This window comes from Daktulosphaira vitifoliae, unplaced genomic scaffold (genome assembly GCF_025091365.1).
Source record: "Daktulosphaira vitifoliae isolate Bord-2020 unplaced genomic scaffold, ASM2509136v1 Scaffold_3, whole genome shotgun sequence".
Lineage (NCBI taxonomy): Eukaryota > Metazoa > Arthropoda > Insecta > Hemiptera > Phylloxeridae > Daktulosphaira > Daktulosphaira vitifoliae.
In genome coordinates, this window is record NW_026099574.1 from 13,737,904 (window position 1) to 13,752,149 (window position 14,246).

Sequence of the window (14,246 nt, forward strand, 5' to 3'; positions counted from 1 at the left end):
TTTTTTAAATAACTACCCATACAGCTTTGACAATAGATAAATTAGTATACTTTGTAAGGTTTCAGCCAAACCAGAGGGCCTACTAATTACCCACTGCCCAGGGGGAACACTGGACAGTGACCTAGTAGCCGCGCCAAGCAAGATAGTACTTGTTGACGGAGCTACTAGGTTTTGATAAAAAAACAAATATTAATAAAAATGAGGAAAAAAAAACATGCCATGTATAATATAATAACATTTTTCTTTTAATTATTGAAGATTTCTAATATATATATATATATATATATAAAGGAAAAATAAAAAAGGAAGAAAAAGAGCGGTGCTAGATACACAAAATTAAAAAGAGGGTTTCATGTTGATACTTGTTGTTGTTTGTTGATCGTTTGGAAAAGTGACGGCCCACCACCTTGTGTTTCACGGCTGTGTCTCACATCATCATCATCATCTCAACGTTTATTTTAACAAAAAAAACGGAGGACAAAAAAAATACACAGCCTGGTTGACACCAAAGTAGACGGCAGGTCGACTCGACGTTTTATTTTCTAATAAAAAAAACACGACTTGTCGCCTTGGTCGTTTGGTTGAGAAAAAAAAAATCTGTTGTAGCGGCATTTGTGTAGTGGCCGGTGATCGTGACGCCGGGTGGTGGTGGTACCAACTTTGACAAGTCCATTGAGGGGAAATACAACAATATGGGTATAGGTGCATAGTGTACGGTCAGCTGATGATGACAGATATCGGACCGGTTGACAAGTGGAGGTTATCATATACAAAATTATTAAAATACTTTACACCTACTGCACACACATCTAATTGATAAGATTTATATATTTAAAAAAAAACTCGTATAAATTCTGCAACATTACAGAACCCCCCAAATAGATTAAACTATTGAAAATAGGGTGATCTATTTCAAAGGAATGGTGAAAGAATTTGTACATAACTTTAGGGAAAAGAGTATAGGAATCTTTGGTTAAGACGTGAAGAAAAACAAGCATGTTATAATATATCATAACTTCAATTAGAGAAAATTAATAAAACAGTTTATAAAAAAAAAACAATGGGGAAATGGTGTCTTGAGGGTCTCAAATCCGCGAAACGCAGGGGTTATGGGTAGTTGGCATGTCACCGCCCAGACGTTGTTTCGGCAAAGCAGCGTACTACAATCCCTGGGACGTTACCATGCCACCATAACCACACACGGGGAAGTGAGTCTCAAGACGGGAGGGGGGAATTAATATCCAATAAGATGAAACAAAAATGTGCATCAACACATTAAACAATATGTTTTAAGAAAAAAAAATCAAAATCATATACATTATAACATTATGAAGACTCATATGGAATTTTAGAAAGAGAAGGAATATACTTTTTTAGATGGACTATGTTATGGGTTCCTCTAGGGACATTTTCAAATGGATCAATAAGAGAATAAGCATTGTAGGACTTAATAGAGGAAATTTTATAAGAACCTTCATATAAAAGGAAAAATTTGGAAATCTTTTTGTCAAGAGCATTACTTAATTTATTTGTACGAACAAGATCGAGGTCATTAATTTTGAAAGGATGGGGATTTAATTTTTTATCATGTTTAAGTTTACGGGATTGAGCTTTATTTAATTGGACTTCATTGGCTAAGATTAATTTTTTGTGGTATTGTTCAGAGACATCATTAGGAGGATATTCAATATGTGGAGAAACAGGATTAGGAATGTCATTATTGAGGAAAAGTTCTGAGGGGGAAAGAAAGGTTGATTCATGACGAACATTATTCAATACCCATTCTATGTAGGGAACATACTGAAGCCAGGTGTTATGTCACTCATTGCAGTAGGTTCTAAAAAGACGCCCAAGCTCACGCATGACACGTTCAGCAGGGTTTGATTTAGCAGAGGTTATCATATACAAAATTATTAAAATACTTTACACCTACTACACACACATCTAATTGATAAGATTTATATATTTAAAAAAAAACTCGTATAAATTCTGCAACATTACAACTTTAACTGTTAATATTAAAATAGAAAAATTAAGAGATATTTTTAATTCTTAAAAAAAATATCTTATACCGAGATAAATTAATAGTTTTAGTCTATAATAGATTTTAAAAGTTTTATTTTATTTAATTATCATATAAATATTAAATATTTAATTATTTATTAATTACTATTAATCACTATTAATTATTTAATAATGAAATTATTAATTAATTAATATTTCTACTATAATTTTATGGTGTCCTAAAATCACTTAACAATATTAATTATACATTAGTTATATGCTAACTTAATATATTTACTTAAAAATAAATACACGTATATTATATTTATATTGGCTTAATTTTTCTTTAATATAGTTACAGTTTAGTTTTGATACGAAACTAAAGATGTCATAAGAATATATATATATATATATTTTAGGGTGGTCCTTATTTTTCGACTTAGGAAATTCCTTGGTCTCACACCCCAAATTTGTTTATATACATGTAAAAACGCAACAAAAAAATTTCACTTCAGTCATACAAGTTTAACCCGTGTCTACTCAGGGTTGAAAATTGGACAATAGGGGTAGTTTTCTAGTGTTTTGTACTTAATTCGAAAATGAGCGATCATAGAAAAAAAATTATAGAATATAAATTGTTGACGATGTTATGGACTATACGTTTAATTCTTACACATTTTTTTTAAACTCATTAGTTTTCGAGCAAAATTTAAAATTATACTATATTTTATCGATTTGCCGAAATTGGAATATTTACGAATACTACATTATATTTGACAAACATTTAAAGATAGGAATACATCTTTTATACAAAAATCGTTTATTATTTAATTATTAACAAATTCAGCACAAAACCGTGATGTGGGCTAAGCACCCCCCCCCAAATTAAAAATGCACAGTTGAAAAAAAAAATGGTTGTTGTTACAAATGTATAAATTAAGCTAATTGTTTTTTTCAGTTTCAAAATTCTTTACATCACAATAAAGTTGATTTTTTGTTGTCGGTATACTTATTTTTATAATCCTTGACAATTTGTAATAAATACTGTTTGGTTCCTTGAAAAGTCCCAAAGTCCCACGGATTTCTCACTTAAAATTGACTTTATTTTAAAATAAAAATTAATTAATCGTAAAATTATTTTACGATATATATAAAAGTGTCAGACTTTCTGGAACAATTTTAAAAATTAATTGAAAATGTCCTAGATTCAATACACATGTTTAAAGTTTTAAAGTTAAAAAAGTTAATATTTTGTGAATAAGTTGTCATTTTATATCTCCCCTGTAGGCTGGTAAAGAGTCAAATGTTCACAAAAGTATACTAAATAATAGTTAAAGACATTAAGCATCTATAAAAAAAATAAACGGTAGCACAATGGGGTCGAGGCACAGTGAGGACGAGGCATAGATGGGACAAGTATAGATGATATCTGACAGTGATTAAAATCACTATCATAAGAAACGCTTCGATGCAAATCTGTAGATAGTGTTTCCTTAAGAGAAATTGGTGGAATATTCTNTAGTGTTTCCTTTAGAGAAATTGGTGAAATATTTTAAAAGCAACATGAACTCTTATTTCTTTAATTATATCCTGATTAGTAGTTCTTTGATTTTAAAATATAATATATGAATAAATACTAATTATAGTTTATAAATTTAGTATGAAATTGTGAGGCCAGCTTTGATGTATGGTTCATAGTGTTGGGCGGTTGATAAGAAACTAGAGCAGAGAAAATCTCTGCTACACTTATTAGTGTAGCAGAGATAAGAATGCTTAGTTGGATGAGTGGAGTGACTAGAGAAGATAGAATAAGGATCTAGCATATAAGAGGACGTATTTAGATTGTTTAGTCATGTTATGAGGAGAGAAGAATCGGAAGCTGTAAGAACAGTTATAGAAATGAATGTTGAAGTAAGAAGAGGTAGAGGAAGACCAAAAAAGAGATGGAGGGATGCTATTGAATGCGATTTGAGGACAGCTGATGTGAGAGTAGAAGATGTGGGAGATCGTGTCAAGTGGAAGCTTAGGATAAGGGTGGCCGACCCCAAGTAGTTGGGATTAAGGCAAAGAAAAAGAAAAATATTACCAGAAATTCCGGTGGCAATTGACATAATATGATTGTAGTTTCGGAATGTACAATTTAGCGTTTAGTTGGGTTTAAATAATATAGCGTCAAATCAATTACCTACTCTATCGCTTGTATATTAATATACACTACACTTTAATGATACAATAAATAAATAAACTCACACATACACACATATGCATTTATAACATTGTGTCTAACGTAAGTGTAACATGATAAAAAGTAACCGTAAAATGAAAAAAATGGAATATAAATTTTAGTACTCATATTAAATGTAATGTAACTCGAAAAATATTTGTTTAAATGAAAAAATATAAGATAATTTTTTTGTTTATAATTGTCTTTTAAACAACTTTTGTACGAAACTTTTTTTTGTAAGTTAAATATTTTTTGAGAAAGTTAAAAAAGCTCATATTTTGGACTTTTGCGAGGCTGTAAAAAAAAAGCTCAATTCCAATCTTGAGGACTATTAGTATGTCATTATACATATTTAAATTCAACTTTTATAAAAACAAAATTTGTTTGGAAATTTTTTCCGCAATTTTTCCTTTGTTGACTAGCCTAGATGTCAATTTTAAACTTGTACTTGAGCTAAAAATTATGGTAATATATTCAATTTTTTTTACTATAAACTTTCTTAAATCTTTATCAAAAATTTTTCATCAACTTTTAAGAACCAAAAAAATGAAAATTTGGACTGATTATTTTTAACATATTAAAAATCAAATCAGTAATAATTTGAAAACAATTTTTTTATTATTACATAACAAATTATTATTTTACATGTAATTAGTAATAATATAAAAAATTAGAAGTGATAGAAATAGTCTATTTGCAGATTTGAAAACAACGCGAAAAGTTGATTTAGAATAGTATATTTTTGTTTCTGATGAAAGTTCCTTGTAGTCCAGTGCATTTTTTTATAGTAACAAACAGTTTTTATTGAAAATTATTGTATCAAGCCCTTTAAATTTTTATACACGTAAAAGTAAAGCAAAATATAACTTCTTTATTATTTTTATAATTTCTCCGTTTAAATTACAATATTAAATATCAATTTCATACTAAATTTAATAATTATAATTAGTATATATTCATATATTATATTTTAAAATCAAAGAACTACTAATCATGATATAATTAAAGAAATAAGAGTTGATGTTGCTTTTGGAATAATCCACCAATTGCCTAATTAAAACAAAAAAAAAAAAAGTTTGTTGGGAATTTTTTCTGCTATTCTGCAAAATTACTCCTTCGTTGACTAGAATGAATCATTAAATAGAAAATTTTATGAGAATTAAAACAATGTTATTTTTAAGATTAATATGCAGTCAGAAAGTTTTATAATTACTATTTATTGTAAATTTATCAGAAAAACTCATTATTTTTTGCATTTTTATCGTAATAGAACACTTATAAATCATAGTAATCATTTCTAAGTAACTTTTGGTATTTAAAAAAATTATACAAATGAAATATCCAGAACTGAATTAATTTTAATGATTTACTTTAACTAAAAAAAATTATACTGATTTGGTCATTTTTGATAAAGTTATAACAGTTAACAAAGTTAACACACAACAGAAATTATAAAAATAATAAAGTAGTTGTATATTCCTTTACTTTTAACGTGTATAAAAATATAAAGAGATTGATGCAATACTTTTTAATAAAAACTTTTTGTTACTTATGAATAAATACACTGGACTACAAGAAACTTGCATCAGAAACAAAAATATATTTTCTAAATCAACTTTTTTCGATGTTCTAAATATGCAATTAGGCTTTTTCAATCTAAATTTTAATATTATTACTTATTATTAAAAAATAATTAAGAAAAAAAAAATTGTTTTAAATTAATACTGATTTTGATTATTAATATATTAAAAATAAAGACAATGACATATTTAACCTATTTTTTAATCGTTTAAAGTTGATTTTTGTCAATGTTTATAATAAAAAACAATTTATTTATTTTACCAACTTTTAGATGAATTGGCAAGTTTGAAATTGACATCATCAAATAGAAAATTTTATGAGAATTAAAAAAATTGTATCGTTAAGATTAATATGCAGTTAGGAAGTTTTATAATTACTATTTATAGTAAATTTATCAAAGTAGATCAATTTTTTTTTTAATTTTTATCGTAATAGATAACTTAAATTGAAGTAATAGTATTAACTTCCTAGTAACTTTTGGTGTTTGAAAAGATTCTGCAATTGAAATATTCAGAACTTAATTAATTTTAATGATTTACTTTAACTAAATGAACCAATCAAAACAAAGTTGTTAAAAAGATTTACTCAATTGAGCGTATAATACAATTTGATTATAATTGTAAAAATCCACTGTCAATTCAGGAGAAACTAACAATCATTTTTTTTAGAAATTATTTATATAGCAACATGTTACCAAAAAAATTGTAATATTATAGTCTAGTAGTAGCACACACAAATAGAGTAAAAAATAATTAAATTACAAAGTAAAATGATTAAATTTTGTAGCNAATTATTAAATTACAAAGTAAAATGATTAAATTTTGTAGTTGAAACCTATCATATCAAACTTGATTCGTCAATAAATACTTTGAAAACATTAGAAATTAATGATTTTAATTGTTTGTATGGAGGAAATGGAATAACTAACTGTTTAATTGTAAATTAAAATTTTTTTTCAATTTTTGAGGGTAATATCTTCAACCTAGATACGAATTGTAGTCATTTGACGTATCGTTGAAAAAAATAAATAAAAAATTTGTTACTTATGAATAAATACACTGGACTACAAGAAACATTCATCAGAAGCAAATTTTTACTTTTCTAAATCAACTTCTCGCGTTGTTTTCAAATCTACAATTAGACTTTTTCTATTAGTTATACATTTTTACATTATACTAATTATATATAAAATAATAATTAAAAAAAAAAAAAAATTGTTTTCAAATTATTACTGATTTGATTTTTAATATGTTAAAAATATGCAGTCAGGAAATTTTATAATTACTATTTATAGTAAATTTATCAGAGTAACTCAATATTTTTTTGCATTTTTATCGTAATAGATAACTTAAATAGAAATAATAGTAATCATTTCGTAGTATCTTTTGGTGTTTAAGAAGATACTACAATTAAAATATGAACTGAATTAATTTTAATGTTTTACTTTAACTAAAATAACCAATAAATAGATACGAATTGTAGTAATTTGACGTATTGTTGAAAAAAGTAGGTCGAGTTAGAGCAGAGAAAATAAATGATAGTCACAAAAAAATATCTTTTCAGGTTTGCATCGAAGCTAAAACTTAAAATATAGTAAAATAATTTTAATACGAATAAGAAATTTCTTCTTGCAAGGGGCGACTAAAGTGATGGGATCCTTGATCTTTATTGAAGTTATTGAATCTAAATGTGATAAAAATCAAACGAGTTAAAAATTTATACTAACTTAAAAAGAATTAAGAAAAAATGCAAAAAATTCATTGTCATACGCGGGTTGGAACCTCGTACCCCAAGCGTGTAAAACACAAATTCTACCAACTCGGAAACCGTATGTCGGTATCGTCGGTTGAAAAAATTGGCTATTTAAGCTAGTTCAAATTTCAAAGTTATTTTTCTCGACTTAAAAGAAACAAACATATTTAAATAAGTTTAACTATCTATACTATATCAATTTTAATTTATATAATATTTATGAAAATCTGTACTCCCCTTGTCAGGTATTTTAAAATAAAATAAAATACAAAACCCAGAATTTTAACACAAAAATAGCATATTTTTGCATACGGTAGTCATTTTTACCATGAAGACAAATCCAGAGGTCAAATTTTTTTTTTTCACATTAAAGTATATTACATAAGCTTTAATTTAAGATATATTTAAAAGTGTCAGTATTTCCGGAATACTTTCAAAAATTAAATTGAAAATATCGTAGTAACAATACGCATGTTTAAAGTTTTGACCCCCCTTGTTAAAGGGGTATGATCCGATTTACAAAAAAAGCGTGCCAGATGAAAGGGGTATATCAATATTTATTATAAAAAAATAATAATATAGATCCATACATTTTTCCAAAAGTTATATAAAATATAAATTAAATAATATAACATATAAAATCGAGATTTTTTTCACGGAAATCGTACGTTTTTCTTTAACTTTGATGTCCGTTTTCACCACGAAGACAAGTCCAGAGGTCAAATTTTTTTTTTTCAAATTAAAGTATATTACATAAGCTTTAATTTAAGATATATATAAAAGTGTCAGTCTTTCCGGAACATTTTCAAAAGTTATGTTGAAAAAGTTAATTTTTTGTGAAAAAGCTACCATTTTGAAACCTTTTCTGTGGGATGTTAAAGGGTCAAATGTTCACAAAAATATATAAAATGATAGGTAAATATTTAAAATATCTATAAAAAAAAAATTATATTGATTCGATCATTTTTAAAAAAGTTATGGCAATTTTAAGTAAAAAAAATTGGAAAAATATCGAAAATTAGCGATTTTTAAATTTGTAATTTTTTGGGGGATTTCCCCCGTTTACGGGGAACGAGGGAATTTTTTTCAATTTTTGAGGGTAATGTCTTCGACTAGATACGATTTGTGATCTTTTGACATATTGTTCATCAAAATCGGTCCAGCGAGAGCTGAGATTGAGCGTTCACAGTCACAAAAAAAAAAAATCATAGAAAAACCTTCTCAACATAGCATCGAAACTAAAAATTATTTTTATTTATTCATTTTTCAAAAAGTTATGGCAGTTTTAAGTATTAAAATATATCATGTTAAACAGTGATTTTTAAATTTTTTATTTAATTTCGGCGGCAATTTACTCATAGAAATTTTTTTATTTTGAACTTATATTATTTATTGTAAGCTTCACTTTGACATATGTTTAAAGGACGCAGTATTTCCGGAACATTTTCAAAAGTTAAGTTGAAAAAGTTCTATTTTTTATACAATGTTTCAAGTTTTGAACGCCCCCTATATAAGGGGAAAGTGTCCAATTTTAATAAAAAGTATGTCAAATAAAAGACGTATTTATAATATAATTAGAAAAAAAAAATTTGTGCTGATATATACATTTTTCAAAAAGTTACAGCATTTAAAGTTGAAAATTTAAAATCGAAAATGTTAACTCAAAAATACCATTTTTTTAACCTCGGTAGTAGATTGCATGTAGAAGATAAGGTGTCGGGACAAAATTTTTAAAAAATTAAAAAAAACACATGGTAAAATTAATATCATCTCAGCTTCTAATCGAAGCTAAAAATACTATTAAACAATTTTATTCTCAAAAAAATTATTCATTATTTTAAAAATTATTATTCATTTTTTGACAATATCTCTCTAATATTGAGAATACAACAAAATTAAAAAATATAAAATATATTTAAAAATACACAACTAAAAAAAATGTTATTATAATTTTTTCTATAATACTGAAATGTAAGCGTTTAAAGCAAAAAAATCATTGAATTTTTGTAAAAAACCAAAAATTATTTCACTATAAATAATTCATAAAATTTATTTCAAATTACATATTTGTTTTAGATCACAGGTAATTTTCTCCTTTATAATTTGGTAAAAAATTCAGGACTCTAGCATCGATACAGATCAAATAAAGTAGTCCCGCGCAGTTTTTATGCAAAATAATGAATTTTTGTCTATCGTAGGGATGAGTAGTTCGTGAGTGAGTCAACTCAAAGAATTGTCTCTTTTAGGTGAACTGAACGAGCTGAATCATTGTGCCATAGTACTGTGACTCAATGACTCAGTGTGGACTACTGAGAATTGAATATAAATTTGAACGTCTTATCAATAAATTCTGAATCATGTGAATTGTGATATATAGATTTAACTTACAGAAGTAGAAGTTTATGGAGCAATATTTGGGTCATCAATCGTCTCATCTATTACATGAGTTTTTCTATTAAATTTCTAATAAATGTACTAATGGTTGCTTAGCTTAATAAGTCTAATTAAATTTGAAGTCGAAGAATGATTATTTTTTATTTTTATACGACAAAGTCCACACTTTACATGAATATTATATGCTTCAAGTTAAAAAAAATCCCAAATAACACTTGATTTACTCATTTTTAAATGAAATAAAATACATTTGTAAATTAAATAAAGTGTTTCACTATTTTCGATTTTGTGTACAAAATTTACTGTGATCACAAGAAACAGCGTTGACACAATGAGTAAAATTTTAAATAAATGAGACTAGATTATACATAATATGTCAGTTTTTAGAATAATATTCATTTAAGAATAGACCTGTAATTGCATGCAAGAAAATTGCAAAATTCTTTTACCGAATATTAGCAAATAATGAAAAAGTAGATCGTATTTGGCTTGTATACTCTTCAATAAAAGATTGCGTAAAATTTTTATAAATGAAAAATGCCACAGTGATTTGGCAACAGTAGGTATAAGTGACTGGAGACATATGTCAGACAAGTCAATATCTCATGAAAGATCGCAACACCACATTCAGTCTATAAAGTCTTGGTTCGAATTAAAAACTAGAATAGAAATGAATGAAACAATCGATAAAAAACATCAAGCTTTAATCGAAAAAGAACAAAATCTCTGGAAAAATGTACTTATTCAAATTTTATCAATTATTAAATTTTTAGCTTCAAATAATGATTCTTTTAGAGATTCTTCGGACGTACTGTATACTAAGAGTAATGGAAAATTTATCAGTGTGACAGAAATGTTGGCCAAATTCGATTCTGTTATACTGGAACATGTAAATCGAATTAGAAATAAAGAAACCCATGTTCATTATTTAGGGTATGAAATACAAGATGAACTCATAAAAATAATCATTTGAGTTCATTTATTTATAAACAAAAGTTATTAATAAATATTATTAACAAAAATATAATTGAAAACAATTTATTTTAAAATAAGAAAAAGTTCTAACTATTTTTTAGTATTATAATAATTTTACTTAAAGATTATTATTAAAAAAAATTAATTGTGTTTTGAACAAATTAAGTAACTAAAATTTTACTAGGTATCCTCGCTTACCAGGTAGCGCAATGGGAAAGCTCTCGTCATGGTGGTGAGGTAAATGAGGTTCAAATCCCAACCACTGGAAAAACTTTGTTTCAGTTTCCAAATTTTTTTTTTTAACGCAGCATTTGAAAATAATTTATTTAAAAATTATTTTGAGTAACAAATTAAAAACTACTTAGAAAAACATGGATATAGTGAAATAATTTTTGGTTTTTTTACAAAAATTAAGTGATTTTTTTACTTTAAAAATTTACGCTTAAATTTCAGTATTATAAAAAGAATCATATTAACATTTTTTTTAGTTGTGTATTTTTAAACATATTCAATTTTTTAAAGTTGGTCAATTAAGGACCACCCTAATATGTAATGAATGAGACAATTGAAATAAGAATTAAAATTTAAAAGCCACTATTAATTTTAAACAAATAACATGCACAAATTAACTAATTAATAAAACAACATGCTAATTTGTTAATATTGCGAATTTATATTACCGAAAAATTACTAAATATATTTTAATGTTACCATAACAATGTTACCCTTAACAAGAAAATAATATTTTTGAAGCAGATTTTCAATGATTATTATGTGTATAAAGAAAGTACTTGAGCTACTAAAAATAAAAGTAATAATAATAGTAATTATAAATACTTTTGGTTCATTGTTACTTGACGTTCCAGCTGAATTCGTAAATGTGATAAATACACACACAGAATAAAGAAATATTCCAAAATAATAGTAGAAACCCATTTTCAATGATTATTATAATTGCAGCAGAAATGAAAGTTTAGGACTGTCAATTTAATTTTAATAATATGAGCTAAACACGAAAAATAATTTTTATTATTAAATTGATTTCGTTTATAAAGACCAATTTTAAATAATCTAAAATATGATAAATATCAATCTATTTTTTAAAATCCCATATTTTAATTGTAAGCGTTTAGTATTTCACTTGTTTTAATAAAATATAATTGACATGTTTACATATGATGACGTTAGTAAAAATTATTCCAAATTATTGAATGAAATAACACTTGTTTTTAAATAAATACAGATAAAACTTTCAATTTTAACCATGAATAATTTGTCTTTAAAATGTTCCAATTTTATTAATAGGGAAGTGCGAAGCAAGTTGACACTTGTACAAAGTGGTCTTCTTGACTTAAAAACTATTAGTAATGTTTGCGAACTTTAAATAGAAATATTTTTGAAAATAATTAATTACGATAAAATACGACAAACACATGAGTTTGATTTGAATCACACTTATAACATATTTTTTGTTAGAAAGACATATCGTTGTTTTACGGCGTATTGTTTTACCTTTTGTTTTAAGGAAAAAAAATTGAAAAAATTTCGAAAATTAGCGATTTCTAAATTTGTAATTTTTTCGGAGATTTCCCCCATTTACGGGGAACGAGGGGATTTTTTTCAATTTTTGAGGGTAATGTCTTCGACTAGATACGATTTGTGATCTTTTGACGTATCATTGAAAGAAATCGGTTCGGTGAGAGCTGAGAAAAAGTGGTAACAGACACAAAAAAAAACACATCTTAGTAAAACCAATACCTTCTCAGCTTCGCATCCAAGCTAAAATGTACAATATTTATATATATATTGTATAAAATTGTAATAGAAATTAAGTCCAAAATCTTTTAACTTTATCAAGCTGTAACAGACAAACGGTTGATCGGAAAAAAAGAGAGCTAAGTTGTTTGTATTTTTATTTTAAATCATAATAGCAAATTCAAAATAGAGGTTCCCATTTTAGAAAATTCAAGTTAATGTTTTTTAACCTTGAATGGTTCAAAACTCTACATGTTATTATAGAGTTTTTTGAATTAAACAATATTTTCCTTACCAAAAATTAAAAATTTTCAATAGTTACCGAGAAAATGAATGTCTTATTTTAAATGAATCACCCAGTATATACCCCATTCAACTGACATACTTTTTTTAGCTTCGATGCGAAGCTGAGAAGGTATTCATTTTACTATGATATGTTTTTTTTTATTTATTTTTTTTTTTTGTGTCTGTTACTACTTTTTCTCAGCTCTCGCCAAAGCGATTTCTTTCAACGATACATCAAAAGATCACAAATCGTATCTTGTCGAGGACATTACCCTCAAAAATTGAAAAAATTTCCCTCGTTCCCCGCAAATGGGGGGAATATCCAAATAAATTACAATTTTTAAAATCGGTAAATTTTGTCATTTTTTTCACTTTTTTTTCTTAAAACTTTCATACCTTTTTTCAAAAATCAACAAATCAACATAATTTTTTTTTATATTAAACCCTTGGATATTTCCTCTTTATTTGATATCATTTTTTTGAAAATCTTACGCTTAACCTTCTCACTGGGGGGGGATTTCAAATATCAACTTCTTCACAAAAACTAACTTTTTTAACTTAATTTTTGAAAATATTCCGGAAATACTGCGTCCTTTAAACATATACCAAATGAAAGCTTATGTCATGTACTATGAAAAAAAATTTGTTCCTACATCTTATTGTCTATGAGTAAATTGCCACCGAAATTAAACAAAAAATGTAATATTTGGAAAAAAAAATCGGCTCCAATCGTGTGTTTTTTGTATTTAAAACTACCATAATTTATTGAAATATTAACAAAAACAAAATAATACTTTTTTATATTGAAATCTTAGGTTTTTATTCTACTCACAGGGGGGAATTTAAAATAGTAACTTTTTTACAAAAACTAACTTGTGAAAATGTTCCGTAAATATTTACAGTTTTATATAATCGTAAATTACAGCTTTATAATGTGTAACATAATAAAATTATCATGAGTATAAGGTCACAGGTTATATTCAAACAGTGAGTGGCGTATATCTGTAGGGTCAGTGTTACATATATACACATGATTATTCACTGTACAAGTAATTTTCCTTACCACCTGTGATCCTCGTACACATCATTTTATACCACATTATAATGATCACACTGGCACATACCCTTTCCCATGTGTTATCGAGCCGGTTTAGGAAAGTAGAGTTACGTTCAAAAAAAAAAAAATTTCTCTATCATCATCATTCTCTGTTTCTTCTTCGACTGGAATCATCATCTAATCAATTTTTTATTGTGACGTTGGATTTTACGAATCCTT

At 26.2% G+C, this 14,246-nt stretch overlaps 1 protein-coding gene across 2 annotated transcripts in view; it reads right to left on the reverse strand.

Moving 5' to 3' along the window:
- The window catches only part of LOC126902759 (uncharacterized), a 62,064-nt gene extending 49,987 nt beyond the window's left edge, over positions 1-12,077 (reverse strand). Inside the window, exon 1 of one of the 2 annotated variants that reach the window (XM_050680369.1) lies at positions 11,768-12,077. In XM_050680369.1, coding sequence (XP_050536326.1) covers positions 11,768-11,866 — 99 coding nt within the window. In that variant the 5' untranslated portion in view covers positions 11,867-12,077. The remainder of the gene's footprint in view (positions 1-11,767) is intronic. The other variant, XM_050680368.1, reaches the window with a different exon arrangement.
- Positions 12,078-14,246: the final 2,169 nt, after the last annotated feature.